Source organism: Nannobrachium achirus (genome assembly GCF_963921795.1).
Source record: "Nannobrachium achirus genome assembly, chromosome: 12".
Taxonomy (NCBI): domain Eukaryota; kingdom Metazoa; phylum Chordata; class Actinopteri; order Myctophiformes; family Myctophidae; genus Nannobrachium; species Nannobrachium achirus.
This window is the reverse complement of record NC_137832.1, coordinates 49,506,106-49,523,369: the sequence shown is the minus strand read 5'-3', so window position 1 is coordinate 49,523,369 and position 17,264 is coordinate 49,506,106. Positions and strand designations below refer to the sequence as shown.

The following is a 17,264-nucleotide window of genomic DNA, read 5'->3' as shown; positions in this document are numbered from 1 at the left end:
CAAATCGAAGCTCCCTTGAGAGCTACACTCATGAGGGGGATTCTTTTAGTGGCTATGGTCTGTCCAGATGGCACAGAGTTGAGGGCCATCTGATGCAGGGTAAGGGTCAGCAATGTCAGTTATGAACTTGGCAGGGGCAAGATCGAGTGCAAGGGATGGATGGCACTCTCTGCATGTGGTTGCAGTGATGGCTTTTTGTAAGTCTTTGTTTGTAGAATGTGGACTAAACCTCTGTGTCACTGTCATTTTAGATTTTATTTTTTGAAAGATCTTGAAAGTGTTTGCTTATTTTGAATTTCTTAACACAAATCCTCTCTACAGGGAGTCTCCCTGACACAAAACATGTTCAGATGGGGTCCAAATACATATCATTTTGGGGGTCCTTGGCAGGAATCGGCCTCAGGTCTTTATAAATGGTAAATGGGGCATTTATATAGCACTTTATTCCAAAGCACTGTACATAAAAAGTGCATTACAATCACCCATTCATACACCGACACCGGCAGAGGAAACCATGCAAGGTACCAACCTGCACAAGGACACTTCCGACACCAACTCTGGGGAGCCCGGGATCGACCTGGGAACCTTGCGGTTCTCCATCCGACCACCCTACTGGCCACTCTACCCCTGAGCCACTGCGGCAGTGGCTTTAAGTGGGTTAAGAGTGAAGCACGTGTTTGAACATTCTTTAAACTCACCTGGGGTGTACGATGTCCACCTCCAGGATGTCTTCTGGAGGGATCTCATACATCTCCGGGTCTTGCCCGTTGGCTTGCAGGAGGAGGGGCAGTATGTCCCATTTCCCCATTGGGGGCTTCCATCCCTGCTGGATGCAGACCTACGGACAGAGACCAAAGGGAAGTGATCAGATGACATTATTGATCAAAATATCTGTCTTATTGCAACTGCCCATCATTCCTACCTCAGTGAACTCTACACTGGCAGGGTCTCCAATGATCGTTCCATCAGGCAGCTTGTAGCCTGCGTACTTTACTAGCTGACCGTTCCATACCCGGAAGTCATGTAAACCATCTGTCCTCTGAGGGAATATGGTAATAGCTGACCTGTGCACACGCACGCAAACGCACACGCACACGCACACGCACACACACACACACACACACACACACACACACACACACATGCACAGTGATTAGCATGTTGATATCTGGAACATGATATGCTACTGTGGATAAGATCTTTGCTAGCTAGGGATTTTCACATTGCAAAGAAAACAATACAAATACCATAGGTCTAATAGAGCTAATTACATGCTCACAACGTGCAATGCACTAGCGTGCCCCCCCCATTAGCGTTATGGACCACAGCAAATACATAACGGACATCTGAGTGTGTAGGCAATGATGACATTGCAGATCGTATCTTATATGGAAGAGCAAAATTTGCGCAGCTTTGGCCTGATTTTAAACACAACAGTGTTATAATGCCATGAAAGGGCAAGTGTTATTACTGCCAAGCTTCTGTTGAACCACTGAGGCCAGTGGTGATATGCAGCCCCAAACAACTTCTAGAAACTATCTAAAAAAAAGAAGAAAAAAAAACTCTCTTAGCTCAACTTGACACACTGTACTGTAAAATCACAAATGTGAATTTAACTCTGAGAGTGTGCAAAGGACAGTGTGCCAAATGGACCCTTAGTGTACAAAATAAAAACTAGTTACGGCAGATCCAAGCATGGCTGTCAAAGCTCTAATCTTTAGAATGTTACACAAATTGCAAACTATCTTTTCAACGTTCACATAAAATGCTAATGACTGACTCAAACCTGGCTAAAGTAGTGACAGGCGTGCTATAGCTATACAGCACAGTGGCCCTCGTCAACATACTGTAAATACCAGGGATACCAAGTGCAGTAATGACTCAGTCAGCCAGTAGTGTAAATGCGAAGTGTCACCCGTGATATGGACGCGGCAGAGGGCGAGCCAACACTGCGGGTGTTGACAAGCCGGTTGCTCGTTAGTGGGGTGGGTTGCCAAGCCAGCGGGGCAATGGTTGTACACAGAGAGACTGACGCATGGGAGAGGCAGCATGCGGTGTCAGAGAAAGCGCTAAGAGACGGCACACACGCTGACAGATGGACAGTGGGTTGAGAGAGGGCGGTGACAACAGAGGCGTTGATGAGATACTGTACATGGAATGACAGACGGAAGAAAAGGGAGATGTATTAACCATCACTAAAGCACTCTCACCTCATATTTCCTTTATTGGTGGCATATTTGACGTGATTGCAGATGTAGTTGAACATTCCATGAGCGGTTGTGCAGTCCCTAGCGTCAAACACCTGGAAAAATAGTTGATCTCAGTAGGGTAGATTCTGACAAATATCTCTAGAATGACTACAGCCAAAACAAGACTGCACTCTGAGGTTTTAACCGCAGTCGGTAGCACTGTCGCCTCACAGCTAGAAGGACCTCGTTTTTTTGGACAAAATAGACAATTTAACACTGAGGTGCCCTCTCTTCCCTTTGCCCGTAGCCTCACCTGTAATTTGGACCACTGAATCCTTCCCACACAGCGGGCAGAATTCCTCCAGGCATGCTTGGCACCATAAATGAGTTCAGTATCTTTCAGTTGGTAGGTTCCCGTTTCCGCAATCTCCTTGGTCACCTCCTCCAGTCTTTCCACATGGGGCTTGGAGCCAGTCCTGAAGCCATCAGCACAGTCACACCATGGAAGTCACAGGGAATCAATCACACAAAGCCATTCAAAGTCATAGACAAATCCTGATTTTGTGTTTCACAATTGTATGCACACCAGCGACTGATACTGTAATCAGGAAACATATCATTTAGTCCACTGATCATTTAGTCCACTGTTGCACCTTGCCCTCATCTCCTGACTATCGGCTTAATAACCAGAACACTGTACAGTACAGTACAGTACAGTACAACCCACTTCCCCATCCTTCTGGCTCCCAGAGGCCATTAGATACACTAACATTTGGCCAAAGATATGGCAAGGATAAACACCATGAGCAACAATGGCATTAGAAAAAAATCACATAAAAAAATATAATGAATAATGAGGATTTCTCATAATTTTAGTCATAAGTAGTGCAGCTCTACATGAGAAGATAGGCATATCTAGGCATATCCCTCCCTGTTCTCAATGAATGGTCCAGGTCTATAACCACCTTCCTCTTCATTTCAGAGTAATTCTTTCATTAATTCTATATACGAAAAGGAAGGAGTCCGTGCTGGAGAACTGGTGATTTAATAACAAAAATAGATTCAACTAGAACTGCAAGCAGACGAGCCCCGATGAAGCCGGTTGATTTGACATATGACGTGCCACTGTGGGAGGAGTAGCGATAAATAAAGTTTATCTGGAAAGAAAGAAAGAAAGTCGGACAAGTACTATAGTCTGGTTGCCACTAATAAATCCACGTCAACAGCCAGCCTCTGTATCATCTGTAGTAACAACAATATATAACTTTCTCTCTTTTAGCACGACTGGTTTTCCTCTACACCAGAACACAAAGTAAACAACAGGACCATGAACATCCCATAATACTCCTCTGCAGCCCGCCAACTACATAAAGGAACATAACCCACCCAGTGTATATAGCAGTACTGTACTGTATTTGGCAATATCCAGCGAGCCGCTCCATTAACACACACAAGATCACCATTGCTCGAGGCTGTTATGCTTCCCTTTTAATGGAGGGATAGAATTGGTCTACAAAGCTGTGTGCTTGCCTTTTAATGGAGGTGAAGTATTGGTTTATGAAGTCGATGGCCAGCGGGAGAACCTCTTCTTGCGTTCGCATGCGTGTTGCGACAGATTGCCGAAGGGGCATCATCATTGAACCCCAACACACCTGCTTAGTGCATATAGGCATCTGGAGAGAAAAGACATCACGTTACACATTTTTCTTTCAAAGACATCAGATTTTCTTTCTTTCATACCACAATGTAGAAATACTCCGCTGTATTGTACAGTATGTAAAAGTCTGGTATTCAGAAAGTATTGACATCAAAATATATACTTAAAGTACCAAAAGTAAAAGTAATCATTATGCAGAATGTCACACTTCAAGTTTTGAAAATGTATACAAATATTTTGAATATAGCAGATCTACAAGGTCACTATGCGTCGCGATATGACACGATGTGAGCTTGTAGATTTTAGAATAGCGGAAATATACTGTATACAGCACGTAAGACAAATTCTAAAACTGCTAGTTCCATTCTTTTATTCTGATTGGCTGGTTTCCCTTAATTGCCGTGGTACAGTATATGAGACTATTCACCTTATTCCTGGCCCTCTCTAGGGAGGCTGCCAATGCCTTTTACAGAGGGTGCTAAATAGTTTTTCTCTGTGTGCTGCTTCAAAAACATCTTTTCACTTTCTCCCAAGTAAGGAAGTGACAAGGAATTTTCTGTTGACAGATTTTGCCAAAGAAACAAGTGGCCAGGTCTATGAAAAATAAGCCCAATAGAAGCAACTATGCTCAGTTTTACTACTTTACATTTACATTTGAAAATAGCAGATCAGCAAGCTCACAATGTGTCACATTGCGACACATTGTGAGCTTGTATATTTGCTATTTAAGACATATTGAGGAAAAATATTTTGAACATTTTTAAAACATTTTAACAACACTGGGGTCCTTGATATGAAAAGATTTGGTTTAAAAAATATTAGAAAGTAGCCCAATAAGCAACTACACATTTGGAGACACTCAGCTGTGCCTCGTGTCTCACCGCGCCTCTGAGCCGTTATAAAATACCAGGTAACCACATGCCTCTTGTGGCTTATTGCTTCAGTAACTGGTAACAAAAGTTTTCAAATAATTGTAGTGGAGTAAAAAGTATTTTATCCTCAGAGATGTAGTGGAGCAGAAGAAAACTAATACATTTATGCAAGCTATGAAACGTTGCCAGCCATGCATTTGCTCTTTTGGATAATGTCTTTTCTCTCGGTGTTTGATTATTATTTTTTTTTGTACACAAAGTGTCATATCTCTTTTGAGGAGATTACCAGACAGAGCATCATCCAATTTCACCTGGTTTTCAGGCCAAATAATCATCTGAACATTGGAAATAAGAAATGGCAATTATTCTTCAATCTCTAAAGCTCCTTGAGTCCATTGTTTTGACGTCATCTTGAGCCTTGGCAGAGGGACTTCCCCAAGACACTTGAGACATTTATGTGTATTCTATTTATAAATCTATTTATTTATTATTTAAAACTGCACTGCAACTTTCCAGTTCCGATTTATCCCCGGGTGTCCTGCACAAGTGCTGAATTTTTTACCTCAGACCTATAAGAGCCTTCCTGATTGGGGGAGAAATTTAATGTGGCCTGGCCAAGATAGCAGCAAGAAAGTCAGTAGTTACTAGTGTTGTCACGTGGACACATTACCGGTATTTATCACACAATATCAGAAAAACACTATCCTCATAACGGTCTGATTGTGTTTTTACCATTTAACATATTTGGTCCTTTAATTTGAAGTCCTTTTGCAAGTCATTCCAGGCAGGGAGGACAAATGTTTTTCATAAAGGAACACTTTCAGCTACTTCATTATAATTGGTCCTCACTAATGCTCATTAAAAAATGCCACAATTTCCGTTTAATAACTCTGCATCTCATTGGTGGGCTATATGCCTACCAATGGCATCATCGATGAGGATTCCAAGCTAATAGACACGTACACAAAAAGAAAAGTTTGTTTGAAATGACCTTTTTTTTTTACTCTGTCCTGCATGATGGAAAAAAACAAGTTGACACATTTTCAGGAGTCAAACTGAATATTTGATAACCTCTCTTTGTCAGGAAAAAACACTGACAAATCAGAACAGAACTGCAAAATCTCACCAATGATAATTGATATCGCTGGGTGCTAAATTCTAGGCAAAGCAAAAACCTCTGTGATAATTTCCTGACTCTAAACAGGAACATGGAGGAACTTGACAATAACATTTCCTTTCATAACATTTTATGAAACGAAAATTGCGTGTATGAAGTGAATGAATAAGTGAGTTTGACTCAGGTATTGGCACTTCAATCCGAGTCTGGATAAATGGCTGAGATGAACAAGAAGCCGACAGATGTGAAAGGAACATCGCTCAAAAGCTGAGAGAGAACTTGCGCGGCCGTCTTACCCCAACATGATTAAAGTTGAAGTAAGCTGTCACTTTGGTTTGCTGTAAATGCCCTCACGGGCACAGTGGGATCGAATGAGTGAAGCAAGAGTGGATGACAGGAACAGTAGCGCAAGCATGAAGCCAAAGCGGAAATTTGACAATAACCCCTGTGCTGCTGCTAAAATTGTCTCGTCTCGTTACGCTTAGCCACCCACTCACACTGTCTAAACAGTCAGGCCACCCATCCCAGCCTGCAATAAATGTCCCCTGGTGCCCCCCCCCCCCTCCACCCCTTTCCACAAGCCATTCCAGCCATCCAACCAATGGAAGTTTGCTATGAGCAAACAGCCAACGCACCCACCACAAATAGAAAGAGATGGAGGAGGAAACAGAGACAAAGAGAGAGAGAGAGAGAGAGAGAGAGAGAGAGAGAAAGAGAGAGAGAGATGGAGAGAGATTAAGGGAAAGCGATAAAGACAACACAGGGCTTGAAAAAGGTAATCGACAGAGGCATGCCAGGCAGCGAGGTTGAAAACACATGAGACGCCAAGAAAAGTCACGCGAGAAGTAGTGGAAAACTGGAGGCGGGATGAGTAGCAGCGCGTGTTAAAAATAAAACAAAGGAATCACTCGTGTGCTTCAACACATCCGCTCATCACACTGCCGCGGGCATTCATAGCAGCCAGCTGTCCTTTTCGAGAAAAGACGGATCATCCACCAATACGGCAGCCGTCTGTGATATGATAAATCTAACGATGCTACTACAGACCCATTCACTCACTGTGATGTGCACAACAGCCTGTCCGATAAGTCACAGAGGTAATTAGGCTGCCGTTTGTGGGCGGCCGTGCCGCCACTCGGGGGCTGGTTGCTTAACGGTGAGGGTTGCCTCGTGCTCGGTAGGACTGCTGTGCTACAGTTGGGAACTTTCGTTCAGTTTTAAAGGACCATACCAGTCTGTTTGAAAGTTCTATAATCGGAATTGCTATAGATTGTTTATTCTGTAACACAGTGGTCTCCCTCTCTCTTCGCGTTCGCGTTTAGTAATAAAGAAATACTATTTTACGTACAGGTAGGTTCTAAATTTCAGCCAACGAGGAGATTGAATGAAACAGATCACAGATCATCTATAAGCCTATCATCCCGATTGGATGCAATTGGTACCTGAAAAGGCATTTTCTGTTCACTGTACGCCTTCATAATGTTGCGTACTCTTGATTATTTGCCTAAACTTCATTACCACAGAGGTGCAAGAGAATAGGCTACATTCACTTATTTATATTTTGTGGGGTCACAGTCAGAGAGTCACGGACAGTATGAACACTGAGACATGTAGTGCGCGTGTGTCGTTCGACGCTTGTTGCGCAAAAGCATAACTGACCTTAACACAGCCCTGGGTAGGGTAGGCCACCCCACCTAGCAAAGATATGCGATCCCTAACAATGTTGCTTTGCAGTTTGAAGCACAATCTCACCTCGGTGCAGCTGTGGTGGAGTGTATCACTGTACATGGCGCCAGAATCCCAGTTCTTGATCTTCAGGAATTTGGGGCCTTTGTTTTCTGGACCGTGGTCGGCGTGGTGCTGTGGGGAGCAAAAGAGACGTGACAGTTAGTCTCCAACAGGGGGAATCCACACCTCACTCAGACTTTATTGTGACATCACATTTACTGGTAAAAGTGGGTGAAATACTTGTTTGTGCAGTAATGGGATAAAAAGTATAAAAGAAACAAAGAGGAAACAAAGTGCATAAAATAGTAGCAAAATTCAAATCAGTGTCATGTAGATTAAAAGTATTTTTTCATCCCACGATTTTGTAACCCATCTTTCACCCAGTGCCAATTGCCTAAGTTGTAATCCTGGGCGCTACTCTCCCTCTGCCAACCTGAGGGAGAGCCCTGCACTGAGATCAAGCTTCCTTAAATGCATGAGGAGTGAACCGGATGCTTCTTATCACCTGACAGGGGGGAGTTTCCCAAGTAGGACGTAGCCCAGGGAAGGAACACATTATTCCAACCAGTTCCTTTCCCCTCCATCAAGCTGCCCAGGGCGAGGCAGTATACAGACCAGGATTACTGCATGTTTTTGTGAGGGTACCTTCCCTAGGGTAAAAAGGCAATTTAAAAGTAGCTTCTAGTATGGTCTCTAGCCAAAAGACACCTTGTGGAGGGAGGCTTTCACTCAAGTTGTTTCTGATTGGAATTGATACCATGCCAAGGCAGGCTGAAGGTAATAGGGAGGTACAAGGACGGAATGTTTGAGTGTTTCAGTGGGACATTGATTACCAAACTTAAAATGGATTATTTCCTCTGGGACAATCTGGAACATGTAATTAGTATATTGATGCATATTTAGGTTTCTTTAAAAAAATCTCTCTCTCACTTTCTTATGCGTGCACAATCACGCGAGCACGCACACGCACACACACACGCACACACACACACACACACACACACACACACACACACACACACACACACACACACACACACACACACACACACAAAGGACATTCTCTTCCTCTCTTCTCTCACTTCAAGAGAAAGGTAATCAGTATCATTAACAGTGGGCTGATTGCATGCTTACTGCTGCCTTGCAGGCTTTGCCAATATGGTGGCAATTGACTGATGAATACTTGCAATTAAGCTACACAGTCAATTGTTCTGATTGTGCTCTTCATAAAGAAAATGCACCTTGTGATCGTGAAACCTCAAAAACAATCAATCCCACGCCTCACAACCCATCTTTAATGGTGCAGCACTTTTTACTGCTGCAAAGGGGGAGCTGGCGAACAACAGAGACAAAATTGTTGCACGCGCTGAGGAAATGACCGGCCACAGCGCAACTTCAATTGATCCTCATCGGCATTCCTTGTCCTCGACAGTGCCAGTATGGAGTGCCAGTATGAAGTGATTTTGATTCTGCACACAATGAGAAAAGAGCATGTGTTCAGGTTCCAGCAGCAAAGCTACCCCCTGCGCGCGCTGAAGAGCTCAGAAGGGTCAAACCACTATCTATCCATGCTCGCAGACATGATCATTGTGTGATAAAGAGGGGCCATAATTCTCAGGCAACCATATGTGGACAATAACCACACAAGTAAAAAGAAAGGGGAAATGGAAGGTAAATCAAAATATGAGTTAATAGGGTTTCATAGAAAAAATAACATAAAATTAATAAACTACAACAGATGGTTTGTCTGTCTGTCTCCTTGAGTCTTATTCAGCGACAATGAAACATTAGGGAGAAGAGATGGAAACTGTCTGGCACCGCAGCCTGTTCTCTGATCCTGAATGGATCATCAAAGGTGTCTGAGAACTGGAAGACTGATTGAACCGGAGTGACAGAACATTCTGCACTGCTCCAGGCAGCTCAAGGCACTATAGTCCCTTGCTGAGGTGATAAAATGGCCTTCAGTACCTGAGTTACTTGCCTTTAATCAACTGAATACTTTGGGCCAAACTCTCCGATATCTGATTTATAGTACATTTCCTGTGTTCAAATAGTTTGATGTAAAAATGTTGTAGTTGATAATCCAAAGCTCTGCAAAATGAGCAAATACAGTTAAGTGCTGTCTAGCAAAAGAACTGCGGGTAATCTACTTGTGCGTCAGGATGGCATACTCAAACACACCTCAAGTATGTCATCCTGTTCAAGTACTACCCCCCTCCCCTCCCCTCCCCCCCTGTTGGTCTCATGGACCCTGGATCATTTCAAGAGGTCCGTGGCAGATAGGGAGAGAAGGATCAGCAACCGCAGCTGCGTGCATTCATTAGCCCTCTTGAAATAGTTTCGCCCCATCCGCTGCCGTCGACGGGGGCTTGAGCAGCGGCACAAGTGGGTGGATGACATGGATGGACCATGTGCAGATTACAACACTATCCCCAGCACAGGCACTCCAGCATGTCACCAAGACCCCCACATATGGAGGGCATAAGCTGGATTTAATGTGCCGTTGGTTAGCTGCCGGAAGCATGTAATGCAGAGGTGATGGGATCTTAAGCGAGGGCTTTATTTCCGTGTTTTCAGATGATACATTGATGTGCAAGCACAGTTCCGGAGGTCTGAGCCCAAGGGAGGGGCAAATAGTATGCATTATGGTATGCGTTTAAAGAGGAGCAAAGGCAGAGATAGTCATGGGTACACATGCATTATAGAGCTACATGTCTGGATTGACTTGTCAGACAGCGAGGTTTGAAGTGGCAATCACATGCATGCACAGAAGGGCGCGTGAAGATCAAGTTATCGATCTATAGGAGAGCACAGTTGTGAGTACTTGAGCATGCACATTCAGGGTATAGCAAACTAAACGAATAGCGAAAACTGCTATTCACAAAACAATTGACTGAAATTAAAATAAAAAATAAGGCTAACTATAATTAACTGAAACTGTAGTTTCAGGCATGCTCAGCTCTTAACACGTTACATGTTGTGAGCTTGTATACATCTCTGAATCTTGCACTTAACTAATAAGAACTAGAAACTCTAACTTTTCAGAAACAAAAAAAAGTAAACTAAAATAAACAACCTGCTTTAAAAAACTAAACTGAGATTGAATTTGAAATTGAAGTCTCAATGAAATGAAAACAAGAACCAACAAAAAAGCAAAACTATAATAACCTTGTACAGACACAAGACATTAAAAATGAAAACAGAACAGAACATTTTTTTATCATCTGGTTTTCCTACCATGTCACTCTCAGCAGGAGGGGTGGTGTTCTCTGTTGGCACGTTGTTGTCCTTCTTTGGGTCCTCATTTGCCCCAGGTTTATCCGACTCCGACACCTGCACCTGTGTGTCGTTTCCCACGATGAGGTCCCTGAAAGTCAAACACAGGCCTACTGTCAGGTGTGTGTGTGTGTGTGTGTGTGTGTGTGTGTGTGTGTGTGTGTGTGTGTGTGTGTGTGTGTGTGTGTGTGTGTGTGTGTGTGTAGACGCACGCACATCACGTAGCTTATTGTTGCAGTTAGGCAGAAACCTCTTATCACTCTCTCTCTCTACTTCTTTTTTAATCTTTATCCCACAATTTTGTAACACATTTTTCACCCGATGCCAATGCCTAAACTGTAATCCTGGGCCCTACCTTCCCTCTGCCAACCTGGGGAGAGCACATGCTTCCTTCAGTACATGAGGAGTGAGCAGGCCGACTTCTTATCAGCTGACAGGAGGGAGTTTCCCCAGTTGGACGTAGTGCATGGAAGGAACATGTTATTGCAACCAGTTAATTTCCCCTCCATCAGGCACCCCGGCTGGCCAGGGGGAGGCATTATAAAGACCAGGATTAATGCATGTTTTTTGTGAGGGTATCTACCCTAGGGAACACGGGAAGAACATGCAAACTCCACACAAAGGCCATTTTGCCAAGGGTATAGACGCTGATGACGCGGAGGAGAGAGCACACCCCCAGCGCCCACAGCGAGGCGACAACGCTATACCGACTGTGCCACTGTGCCCCCCATATATCGATATATTAACTTTTCATAAATGAGCGCCCCACTTAATCATACTATACACCGTACCACATAAGCAACATCAAAAGTAGCAGATCGGCAAGCTGGAAAGTGGAAACGCATGCAGCACGACACATTTGGAGTGTGTAAATCTGTTGTATACTTTTGACATTTTTTAATTTGAATCCTGAAAAGCAAGCGTTCTGGGACATGTGAGGTTTCCACCCAGACATCATTCATGCTCTGTCCCTGCCTCAGTATTTCCAACTCAGCTGAGACTCAATCTTCCGACTTCAAATCTTGATTGTGTGACCTCTGCGGAGGCATTGCCCTGCGAGAGCCTGATAGCTGCCGGCTTTACTGCCCGTGGCTTCACAGCAATAAAAGGGACGTATAGCGGTACAACCACGTTGTAGTCTGCTTTCGGGAGCTGCATCATTCTGTAGACAGTCTGTTGCTGCTGCCATGGAGAACCAACACTGTGAAACTCACAAATCAAGAATTATGTGATCTGCTGCTATACACATGGATTAAAGAAAAATTTAATCTCACGTCTGAAAAGGTTTGTGTGACCCAAGTCCTAATGTGTGATTTGTGAAATGGTATGAAAAGGAGCCCTCCCACAAAACAATTAACACAATATGTAAAATTATTATGTTTTAGCCATATTGTTCCTAATCCTACAGTACATAGGCCTATGGCCAAACAGGGGAAGAAATCACAGACTGAGGCTTAAAGCTTTGCTTTTATGTGAAATATCCCAGGCTGTCAAAATGTTATGTAAGACGACCACTTCAAATGCTCTTAAATTAAATGTCCGAAATCGCCAGTCTACAAGCTCTCAATGCACTGAGAGCTGGTAGTAGATCGTCTATTTTCGCTGCGAAACATGCTTCCATAGAAGACATGCTGGCTTCATACTGTGTATAGAATCCAAAGTGAGCGAGTGAGAACTCTATGTATACACTGCATATCTGCCGCCAAGTGATCTCGACTTACAGTATCTGGACAAGAGACTCTGCCTCTGATATTCTGCCTATTATTTATTTATTTTTTGGAGCATGTGCAATAAAAACAGGTGAACAACAGTGACTTTTCCCTTTCGATTCGATTCGACTCGTTTTACTGTACATTGTTGGGAGCTTACTGTATTCAAGCAATCATTTCACCCACACTTTTACATTTGTAAACTTGTAATGTGACAATAAACCTGAAGTTGAAGATGCATTACAAAAGACAGCAGCTTCATTGTTCCCAGCGTTCTAACACCCACGAAACACCAACATACAGTACATATCACAGCCCATATCTCATATATTGATGCTGTTGGGCAGAAACCTCTAATCTCCATATTTTAAAGTTTTGTTTTCTTTCGGTCTAAATTAATGCCCTACATTAATGCCCTATATGCCATCAAAAGTAGCAGATCTACAAGTTCGAAGCGAAGCACGAAGTGACATGTTTTGAGCTTGTATATCTGCGATTTTGCTGCTACTGAAAAGTAACAGTTTTGGACATATGAGGTTTCCACCCGACAGAGACAATATCCATCATAGGCATATCCTCACCCTGTCACACTGTATCAATGTGTTGCCTCAATTGAAAGGGCACACTCATCCTCTATTCTGGGGAGGAGTTTAAAAAAACAGAACGAAACAGTGTGCATCATCTAACAACTCTGACTCAGATGATGGTGAGCGTCATCTTAATAATGGAGATGCTTCTGCTCTGAAAACAAGTGTAGCTCTATTTCGGGAAAACGGCCATTCAAGACATGCGTTTGTCAGCTGATTCTACAATAGTAGTGAGTACAGTACATAAATAACCCCAATGATAACAAGCAATGCAACGGAATGAATGCATTCATTCCACTCATTGCATAATTTCTTAATTAGAATAAACAAATGATTTGTCTCCTGTGCAACATGTGGTGGTCAAATGCTGGCCACCTGACATGTGGTCAGGTGGCCAACGGTTCCCAAATCTTTCTAAGCCAAGGATCCTCAAATAGCCAGAACTTGATGGCAGCACCCCTCTATTGCAAAATGATACAAAATAAAATAAAATAAACCGCTGCTCTAAAAGCTCACTAAGTGTTCTGTGTCATGTTGTGAGCTTGTATGTGCTATTTTTGTCCTCCAGCAAGGCAATGACTCCGATGGGACATTTCTAAAAGACAAAGGCGATGCACAACACGGGTGGAAAGGGCATTGTACGGTATCTCGATTCAAAAGGGCAGTATTTTGCTCAGGTTACCCTCCCTAACCCCAAATAAATTGGCTAAACACAGAGATTGTATTGATTCAAATACTTTCCTATAAAACCTTGAAAACGTAGTTCTCAATTGTGATACCAATGAACAGTAACTTAAAGTATGCCATGCTAGAATGGCTGCCATGTTGAGTGGTCAGATGGGTGGGCCATGAACGCAGAATTAGAATTAGAATCTGAATTAGCATTGAGTGTCTTCTCTAAACGGACCTATAAAATCCTGTTTCTTATTTAATCATCCTAGCGTCTCTATTCTGGGGGTGAACAGTCGCCAATAATAGCTGATCTGACAAGCTCACGACACGTTGTAACGTGATGGGCTGTGAGCTTGTAGATTGGCTATTTTTGGTGAAGAGGTTTGGCTTGGGGGAAAAAGAAGCGGACAAGAGCCCTAGCTGGGGTGCTCCGGTCAACATATTTAAATGGATAAATGTTAAAGACACATCAAGCTAATTCACAGTTGCATGCATAAGCTGCAAACTGTAGAATAGGTACAAAAGCTTTATAAATCCCATCTTCACAATTTTGATATGATGTTTTGTTAGCCTGAGAGCAGTTCAAGAACCAGCTTAATCTTCGATACAGGGACGTTCTCAGATGAAACGCTTAATAAAATAATGGGGGTAAATGGTGGCCTCTTTAATATTTTAGGGGAAATCGCTTCAGTTCCGTTTCATTTCATCTGTTCTGCCTCTAAAAGAGACAACTCAATGTGACTTGAAAACATAGGGAGCTTTAAATATGCAAATTGCCATAGGCCAGCCAAACTGATGCGATTTTTACTGAATGAAGGTGAACAATTTACTTAAGTGATGGGGAAATGATGGGGACTGAATCGGCCATTAGGACTCCCGTGATAAATGTCATGTCAATGAACACTGTTGGAGACCTCCATGCAATCAATAATCGCTTGGCTAGAAAATCATGTTCTCTGAATAATAACACTCACTGTAAGAACCACCGTCGCGTTGTGACGCGTTGTGAGCTTGTAGATCAGCAATTTTTTGGCCAAGAGATTTGGTGGAGAGTGAAAAAAAGACTGTATCAAGTACGTTATTTCCAGGTCCATTTGACCAATTAATATAAAAGGTGAATTGATCCCAGTGCATCTAAATCTCTGCGATACTATTATTGTGAGTGTATTTTAATACGATAAACAATTATCGCCCCCAGGGTTACAGCACTGTTTCCCAAACAGTGGGTCGCGGACACATTTTTATGGGTCCCTTTATTTTTTGTTTCTTGCATTTTATATTTAATTATGTCAAAAAGATTTTCAAAAAACATTTCCAAAAAAGCTAATTTAAAAACAAAATGCTATGTTTTTTCAGTACTTTCATTAAGAAATACAAGAGAAATCAAATAAATTCCATAAATGACAAAACGGAAGTAGTGAAAATAGCCTACAAGCTCCATCAGGTATTTTCACTAGTTTGGGTCCTGGCCAAACGTCAAATTTCTCTTTTGGGTCTTGAGCTAAAATGTTTGGGAACCACTGTCCTGTCTGGGACATAATATATGAGCATTCGGTGAAAATAGCAAATAGCAAATCTACATGCTCACAATGTGTTGTGAACTTGTGCTATTTTCACTATTTGATGTACAACAAAGTACAGTATTATAGGGTTTAAGTGGTTCAAGCTGTACTACTGCATGTAACTTTCCTCCTCTTCTATTACGGATTTGAACCCAGTTTTCCTGCTCAAGTGCTGACATTTTTACCATTGATCTACCTGCCTGCTTTTGACCATCAGGTCAAAAGTTGTGTCGAGTCCTGTGTCTAAATGTCTCAATAAAAGAGCAGGGATACAAAATACAAACCACCCCGATTGTATCAGATATATTGTGTTAACATCCTCTACCATACAGATTGTAGTTCCACTTTAAGCTCTCCCTTGATACAGTCTTTTTTTTTCACTCTCTACCAAATCTCTTTGCCCAAAGATTGCCGATCTACAACCTCATCCCAATCCCTACTCCATAACAGCTGATAGATAGAAAGCTGGCAGCCGCTAATTGCAACACTAGATTTGTTTTTAATCGGTTGAATCTAGGGTTGCAATACCTCCCATAGGCAGCCAATGCATAAAAAAAAGTGCTATCTGATTGTATTAAACAACGTCAAGCTCACCAATATTGGGGCTGTATGGAAAGCTTGAAGTATCCTCTTTCTATCTGCAAAGTGTTTGTTTCATAAAAATCCACCGTAGACATGTTATGAGTTACTTTCTGTCAATAAATCCGAGCAGACATGTTTTTTTTTTTTCCTAAGTGTTGAACTTTGGAAGCACTCGACTTCTATAACGCAACGTCCCGCTGCCTCCGACATTATGTGACATTTAGAACCAGGTGGTACACAGGACCATTGAGTGATTTCCCACGAGCGCTTCCAAACTCCAGCACTTAAAAAATAATCACCTGAACTGAATTTCTTGATAGAAAGTAGCTCATAACATGTCTATGGTGGATTTTTATGAAACAAACACATTGTAGATAGAAAGAGGATACTTCAAACTTTCCATACAGCCCCAATATTGGTGAGTTTGACGTTGTTTAATACAATCAGATAGCAAAAAACCTGTTTTGATGCATTGGCTGCCTATGGGAGGTATTGCAACCCTAGATTCAACCGATTTAAAAAAAATCTAGCGTTGCAGTTTGCGGCTAGAAAGCAGGGTAAGTCCTTTACCTTTCCACTTGGACCTCGACATCCCGCTTCTCCACAACTTTCTGGGTCTGGCGGTTCTCTGGCTCTCCATTCATCTCCTTGCTGTTCTTGATCAGACGCAGCACCGGCTCAATCTCCTTGAGCAGGTCATTGTTGTCCTCCACCCCGTTGACAAGCGCCCCACGGCCCCCCGCATCCCTCATCAGGAGGCTCTCCTGGGACGCAATGAGGGCCTGGACCCCTCCCCTCGGGAGCCCCCTGGAGGGGTTGCCGGCCGGGGAGGACAGGTTCTCAATTGCCCTGAGCTGGGGCTCCTTGACGGCCTGCTGTTGCGGGGCAGCAGGACTGAGGGGACAGCAGCGGTCAAAGGTCTTTGAGGCCTGGTACGCAGGTTGCGTGACCCGAACGGTCCTCTGACGGCCATCTCCGGACAGGGTGGTCTCCAGGTGCGTGGTGAAGCCCTCTGGCCCGCGGAGGATCAACACGGCGTGGCTCTCTGGCGACACGTTCTTCAGGGTCTCCAGCGCCCGCTCGTAGGTCAGGTCCACCAGGGGCTTGTTGTTGACGGCCAGGACAATGTCCCCCACCTGCACCAGGCCGCACTCCTCGGCTGCGCCCCCACGGATCAGGTCCGACACGATGATGGGCGGCTTGGACACCCTCTGTTTGACCAGGAAGCCCAGGCCGCCCACTTTCCTCTTGAACAGGCGCACCGAGATGATGTTGGGCTGCAGCTGGCAGACTGTGGGCTCCGACTCCTGCAT

General features: G+C 43.4%; 2 protein-coding genes across 2 annotated transcripts in view; both read right to left on the bottom strand.

Moving 5' to 3' along the window:
* The window catches only part of LOC308296288 (nitric oxide synthase 1-like), a gene marked incomplete at its 3' end in the record, with an annotated part of 27,035 nt that extends 23,254 nt beyond the window's left edge, over positions 1-3,781 (bottom strand). Inside the window, exons 1-5 of the mRNA XM_080739508.1 lie at positions 3,720-3,781; positions 2,503-2,665; positions 2,211-2,302; positions 923-1,064; positions 699-838 (exon numbers count right to left, since the gene is read on the bottom strand). Of these exons, the coding sequence (XP_080595634.1) occupies positions 699-838; positions 923-1,064; positions 2,211-2,266 (338 nt within the window). The 5' untranslated portion in view covers positions 2,267-2,302; positions 2,503-2,665; positions 3,720-3,781. The remainder of the gene's footprint in view (positions 1-698; positions 839-922; positions 1,065-2,210; positions 2,303-2,502; positions 2,666-3,719) is intronic.
* Positions 2,349-17,264, bottom strand: LOC308295666 (nitric oxide synthase 1-like; the record flags this gene model as incomplete). Its single annotated transcript, XM_080738716.1, has 6 exons — positions 2,349-2,357; positions 2,503-2,665; positions 3,720-3,862; positions 7,588-7,695; positions 10,801-10,930; positions 16,522-17,264. The coding sequence occupies 6 exons, from the start codon at positions 17,262-17,264 to the stop codon at positions 2,349-2,351; spliced, it is 1,296 nt and encodes a 431-aa protein (XP_080594842.1).